This window comes from Mangifera indica, chromosome 13, assembly GCF_011075055.1.
Source record: "Mangifera indica cultivar Alphonso chromosome 13, CATAS_Mindica_2.1, whole genome shotgun sequence".
In the NCBI taxonomy this organism is placed as follows: Eukaryota; Viridiplantae; Streptophyta; class Magnoliopsida; order Sapindales; family Anacardiaceae; genus Mangifera; species Mangifera indica.
This window is the reverse complement of record NC_058149.1, coordinates 11002032-11008427: the sequence shown is the minus strand read 5'-3', so window position 1 is coordinate 11008427 and position 6396 is coordinate 11002032. Positions and strand designations below refer to the sequence as shown.

Sequence of the window (6396 nt, the reverse complement as noted above, 5' to 3'; positions counted from 1 at the left end):
TGAAGAAATACTCATGCTTTAGTAAAATTCCAAATCCAGAATTCTGAGTACAAATATGAATCAATATTATTTATTTTCAAAGCTAAGTAAATATACTAAATCAGAGAGGATCCGGTACCTATATAAAATTGTTCAACAATCCATTTAATGAATGATACAGGAACCAGCTTCAACAATCTTTCTAAAATTCACTAGTCACAGCTCCAACCTTGAGTTCCCAAACTGGCTCAGTAAAATGGCCATATCCATACCCTGTACCATAGTCGGCACTGCTGTGTCATAGGGACAATCCCGAGAAAATCCGGTTTTCCCAGATTTGTGTACTTTCTTTATGCAAGTCTTGAACTTCTTGTGGCATCTAATGTTAGTCATACCTAAGATTACAATTAATACTAGTCACAGAACTTGCACAAGAAACTACAGAATCATCAGAAATGTAATCTTTACAGCCATAATTCTTTTTATATTTGATAGTATCCTGTCATAGTCATTTATCAAGTCAAGATGAAACAAAAATTGAAAAAAAAAAAGAAAAAAGCAAAGTTAGTAAAAAAATGTGTGTTCGGGAGTACTTTTGCCAAATGATAAACATTAAATTTCAATAGTCAAAAGTAAATTGTGTCTGCCTTGTAATTTCAGATAATACAGATTAAAATGTTTTTCATGTGCAAAAAGGCTTTCATTTCCCTTTTGAAGGAGAAAACCATTTGTACTTTCAGAGGAAATGCTACTGGGATTTAAAAAGAAAAGATGCAGATGGTGCTTTTCAAATCCCTCCTACAAAAGTAGTCCCAACTCCCAAATACATTCTAATATACACATATTCGTAATCTATAATTTAATGAATGATTCAGCTCAATGGAATCAATGTTTTCATATACATAGTTTATGAACATAATTAACAACATAGTTCCCCCAATTTTCACATTTGCACATTATTTGCATAACTAGCAATTACCAGGCTTTCCCTTAAATACTCTCTGCCTTACAATAAACAAAATGATCCAAAGAAATTCTGAAATTTGAGTCCAATGCCGTCTGTTAATCAGTTTTGACAGCTATGAAATCAACAACATCAAACGCAATTTAATTTGTTTTTACATCTAGAAGTTCTGTAAACAAAGCTATGGCATAACATAATTAACCAGCTCAGTTTAAAATCAGTAAACCCTATCCTGTAAACAGCTGAAGACCATACATGTTAATTGGACGGAAGCAATTAACTGTTTTAGTACCTTTTTTCTCAACGCACTCATCGTGGATCTTGCAACAAGCATCGAGATCGTCGCATGGTTTCTCTCCGGGACATCCCGTCCACCCTACGCCACAGTACTTCCCGTACCGAATCCCAACCGCTATTGTTTACGGGCAAATTTGGTATTAGAAAATTAAACCACAAATATGTAAACAATTACAATTAAAATGAAATAAGGCTTACAATTACAATTCTGTGCAACGCAAGTTCTGCTGCATTTCACCTATCAATCGATAGTTCAAGCTTAGATTTGGATCCAACAAATGCGACTTTAATCTTTATTTAGTTTTCCCTGTGTTTTATCGGCAAACAAGAGGGGAGACGGAGAAACCCGAGTTACCTGCGAATTATTGGTGGCACATTCAGATAAGACAGCGGAGAAGAAGAAGATAAATGCGAATGCTAAGACGACACGCGTATGAACGAGGCCGACCGCACCGCGCAGCATTCTTCGAGCCAAACTGCCAAGTCCCCTGATATGAAACGACTCCGGGTTGTATACGATACTGGCGTCGAGTCCGCATTCTTTTTTAAGGGGAAATTATAAAAAATGGCCAAAATATCCCCTCATTAAGCAAAAATGCCCAAATTCACTATTTTCAAGCAAAAAAGCCCAAATTCACTATTCTTAAGCAAAAATGCCCATAACTTTTTCTAAAATACCAAAATTACCCCTCCCCTCATCTCATTTATATAAACTCTCTCACTTTCGCTCTCATTACATATATTTCTTATATCACTTAAATACTTACTTTCACTCTCATTTTTATTTAATATCAATTACTACAGGTTCGTTCGGAAAGAAGAAATTTATATTTCTGAATTCGAATTGAAAAAATTAATTCGTGAAAACTATATTGAAAATAACATGTTATGAATAAATAGATATATTGAAATACCCTAAAATATCAATAATAAAAAAATTACTCGAAAATCTAAAAAAACATATCTGAATTTATAAAACTACACGTTCAAATAGCTTATGAACAAGAAAATCGAAAAATCGATCAAAAATTTCATAATTACATCGTAAAACATGTCTAAAAAAGCATATTATAATTACAAATATCAAATTTGAAAATTACATATCAAAAAGTCTACCCCGATCACAAATAAACTCAAAATCATAAAAACCGAAAATTCTAAATTTGATAAAATAAAAAAAATGCATAATACACATCAATGAGAAGCTCGTTATAGAACTCGAAACGAGCTTCTCGTTGATATATTATAGGCCCCATAACTCCTCCTGGATCAAAAGTTATGGTCGTTCAAAGTCTGTCTCATATAAACCCTATAGTTTTAAAAAAGTTAATTTCCCCCCAACCCACCGTATAGATAGCAACAACCCACTGTCACGTGGCAAATTTAAAAAAAGCCCACAGTGGCTGAGGACTTTCACACAGCTCCCTAATATTTTGAAAATACTATTAAACCCCCTAACCTAGTGGGAAACATTGTTCCCACTGTCGACTATCGATCGCTTCAAAACGAATTTTCAACCAAAAATTCGTCGTTTCGACCTCTAATTTTAACACAAATCAAATCTACATAGGCTATAACATAAAATCCCTCAACCAATTCAACGAAAACAACCAAGAATCAAAACATTTCAAGCATTGTTCAAAATCGAAACCCTAAACCCTAAACCGTAAAATCTCACTCAAATCTCAATAATATGAACAATAACTTGATTCAAACAAGATAACGGAAGATATTCTAACGTGCTGTGCCATTTTCGGTTGACGAAAACCACGAAAATCGTTGGAAATTCGGCCGACAGTGCGATGACAGTGGGACAGGGGAAAATTTTGAATTTTTCCCTGTTTTTAAACAGTGATTTCACAGTGGAAACAGGGAAAATTTGCTAGGTTTATATATGGGCAGTTTTGACTTTTCACAAAAGTTGGACATTTTTGCTTTAATCAGAATTTTTTGGATAATTTTCTTAAACCCCCTTACTTTTGCCTACTTTTTATAATTTCCCCTTTTTTTAATCTGATTGGCTAAAGATAGAATTGGAATTCCTTAAAAGGCCTTCCTTTGGATTGGGAGTTTTCGGCGTCTCCGTGGACGGTCTAGTGGAGCTGAACCGGGGAACAAGAAATGAGAGTCATAATTGCAATACAGAATTAGAGGCCCTGAAAAGAGGCGCCTCAACAAAAATTTAGGTATGATTTTCATGGAATTTCATGTTTGCAGATAGCTTGAGTGGCATGTGGAAATCACGGAGTGGAGGAGGCTTATTTGATACCATAATTATGATATTAATCATTAAACCTGAATATTACTTGTACGGACTTTCGTGTTGACTAGATTCCAAACAAATCCAAAGCCGAGCTTATTTGATGGTTTTTTTTTCAATCCTAAACAGAATAGCTGAGAAACATTTCCTGAATGAATGTTGGTGTTATCCATCTTCTTTGGCGAGGCGTTTGAAACTGCTGAGCAAAAATTTATACACATCCAACCATGTTGTACTCTATCTCACATCCATTGAAGGGAAAGACAAATTCAACAGAACACGTTACAATATAAAAGCCAGTAATTCTACATTGATTTGATTGGCCTGTAAAGATCAAGACAATTGGATTTGGAGTGAAAAGATAACTACCATTCCAGACAGTAAGTAAATAGAAAATTAGTAAAGTGATTAGAGTGAAAGAGGAAGATCCACAATAACTTGCATCCTTTATAATCAATCATGGGTCGCTGTAGCAGTTTCTGATAAAATAAAACAGCAAGGTTTGTCAAACCAGGTCACTTCAAATGCAAAATTATTGACGCTACCAAAGTTACCCACTGATTTCTCAGCTTCAAAAATGTTGAAGAAACAACAAAAATTGCATGTAGAGTAGCTGTGACTCAATCACGAATGTTATGGGAGGCTTACATATTCTTTTCCTTGAAAACATTTTACCAACTAAGTAACCTCAGACATAGTAACCAGTGAAAGTAAATCCCCTTCCGATAATCTCACCAGCACAATACCATGCAAAGCACTCCAGTCCGAACAAAGCAGCAATGCCCATATCCTCAACCTTCAGATCCTGCCTGTTCTTCCATAAATTCTTTGCATAATCAACTTCCTTCCAGAATGCCTCACGGCGCCCAGGAAAACTGTCAAGTTAAAATGAGTCAGTGAGCATATATGAGAAATATGCAAATCAGATCATAGGTTTTCAAACACAGTTACAATGTAATTAGTTAGTATGGAATGTGCTTGGCATGCTAATACCTAGCACACTGAGAAATCTTATTAAGCAAAATGTCACAGACAGTTTTACATAGCACAATCAAAAAATAAATTCAGATTGACCAACAGAATCACACACTTATCATCACTCAATTCTCATGAAACGCAAAAAAAGAGAAACTCATGTTTATAAATTCTGTCAACCAGCTTTAAAAACTCCTACATTTCTTTAGCAAACATGTGCTAACAGAAAATTTCCGCAGGTGTTTAATATATTCACAAAACACAGTAACACAACCAAGAACCACTGCAGCCTTAAAATAAAAACAATATGTAGGTAAGCAAAAAATGCGTACATGATAAGTACGTACACAAGTTAATGCACAAAAATATTTAAATACCTACATGAGTTTTAAATAATTTTTTATTCAGAAAATAAACTTTAAAATGCGCACATAATAAGTATGAAATAATCAGGAACTTCTACAAAATATCACTGCTAAACATTACCAATAAATTAAGTAAAATAAAACTCATCACAAGCTGGGCATATCACCTTGTGTATATTCAAGGAAAAAAATCTAATAAAAATAAATCAGGGGATATCATGTAGCTACATCCTAGTAGGAATGCTTCCCATACAAATGAACCATTTCAAGATCATCAAAAGTGCTGCAGGATCCACAAAAAAGTTTGCATCAAATGCAATAAAACAAAGGTACAAAAAGGGTACCTAGCCAGACGAGTGTAAAACAATTGTTTTGCCAACAAGTTACACTTCTCCACAGTAGGAGGCTCCTGAATATATTGCTTGTTCTGCTCCAATAATTGCTTATAGTAAGCATTTCCATGCTGCGACAGAAACTTCGTCGCTTGGCATGCCTTGGATTGCAACTGTTGCAACTTTGATGCCATCAACTCCAACTAAAAACCTAAAACCACAACCACAAATCAAACCATTAAAACCAACTTTTTTAATCATCAAATGTTAAAGCTCTAAGTACAAACAAAAAAAAAAAATTCAGCGTAACCCAGTTACGAAAAATTCAATATAAAATTCACCCAAAATAACAAAGACCCACACCGTCAATTACTTCAGAAAAGCAACATTTTTATCAATTCCTCGTAAAATTCATATTTTCATCCACGGGAGACCAAACCGGAGTTAAGTGTCAATCCAAAACAACAATAAATATAATCTTACTACGTGAATTCAAAGATCAGTCTATCAAGTACAGTAACAAGAACAGATCTGAAAAAAAGAAGACAATACAAGAGAAAATCGAATGAACTCCAATCGTTTCTAGTAGCCAATGAAGGAAATCGGGAATCTGATAAGAGAAATTCAATTTACCTTCGATGCTTTTCTGAAGAGGAAATGTCCGACGAATACGCAACGAAACGGCGCTGCTCTTCGCTATGGTCGCCGCTTGGCTTCTGTATGGCGAGAGGGAGGGATAGAGAGTGCAAGCTTACTGCTGCCTTTGGGTTTGGGATTTTATTTGAGTCATTTAAGTTAATTTCCATTTTGACAATGGGCCTAAAAATAAACCAAGAATTATGAGGGCTTAACTAGCAAATTATGTGTTGGCAGTATTATAAGTGAAGTTACCAACTTACCACTTTGTATTCTTTTACTTTTTTTTTTTTAATTTTTAAAAAATAAAAACTATTTTTATACCAAATATATACGGATAAATTATTATATAATCAATTATTTTTATAATTATAATCTATGCAAAACAAATAATATAACAATATGATTTAAACAAAATGGACCAACATCCTCTGTATAAACACTATTTTTCACTTTTTTTTTTTTACACAAAATTTATTTAACTTATTTTAGTGTTGATAAAAAAAAATTGTTATGACATAAATAACAATTGCCAACATATTGTATCATATAATATATTAAGTATCTTATCATATTATATAATATGAC

General features: G+C 33.8%; 2 protein-coding genes across 2 annotated transcripts; both read right to left on the bottom strand.

Moving 5' to 3' along the window:
• Window positions 1-1786, bottom strand: LOC123194282 (probable phospholipase A2 homolog 1). Its single transcript, XM_044607454.1, has 4 exons — window positions 1596-1786; window positions 1439-1478; window positions 1236-1355; window positions 1-374 (listed from the first exon to the last, which is right to left on the bottom strand). The coding sequence occupies exons 1-4, from the start codon at window positions 1701-1703 to the stop codon at window positions 196-198; spliced, it is 447 nt and encodes a 148-aa protein (XP_044463389.1). The 5' UTR covers window positions 1704-1786; the 3' UTR covers window positions 1-195.
• A 2141-nt stretch (window positions 1787-3927) lies between these two features.
• LOC123194061 lies at window positions 3928-5961 on the bottom strand. The gene is made up of 3 exons (XM_044607191.1): window positions 5806-5961; window positions 5185-5383; window positions 3928-4375 (listed from the first exon to the last, which is right to left on the bottom strand). Exons 2-3 carry the CDS (start codon window positions 5364-5366, stop codon window positions 4189-4191), a joined length of 369 nt encoding a protein of 122 aa, XP_044463126.1. The 5' UTR covers window positions 5367-5383; window positions 5806-5961; the 3' UTR covers window positions 3928-4188.
• Between the last annotated feature and the right edge of the window lie 435 nt (window positions 5962-6396).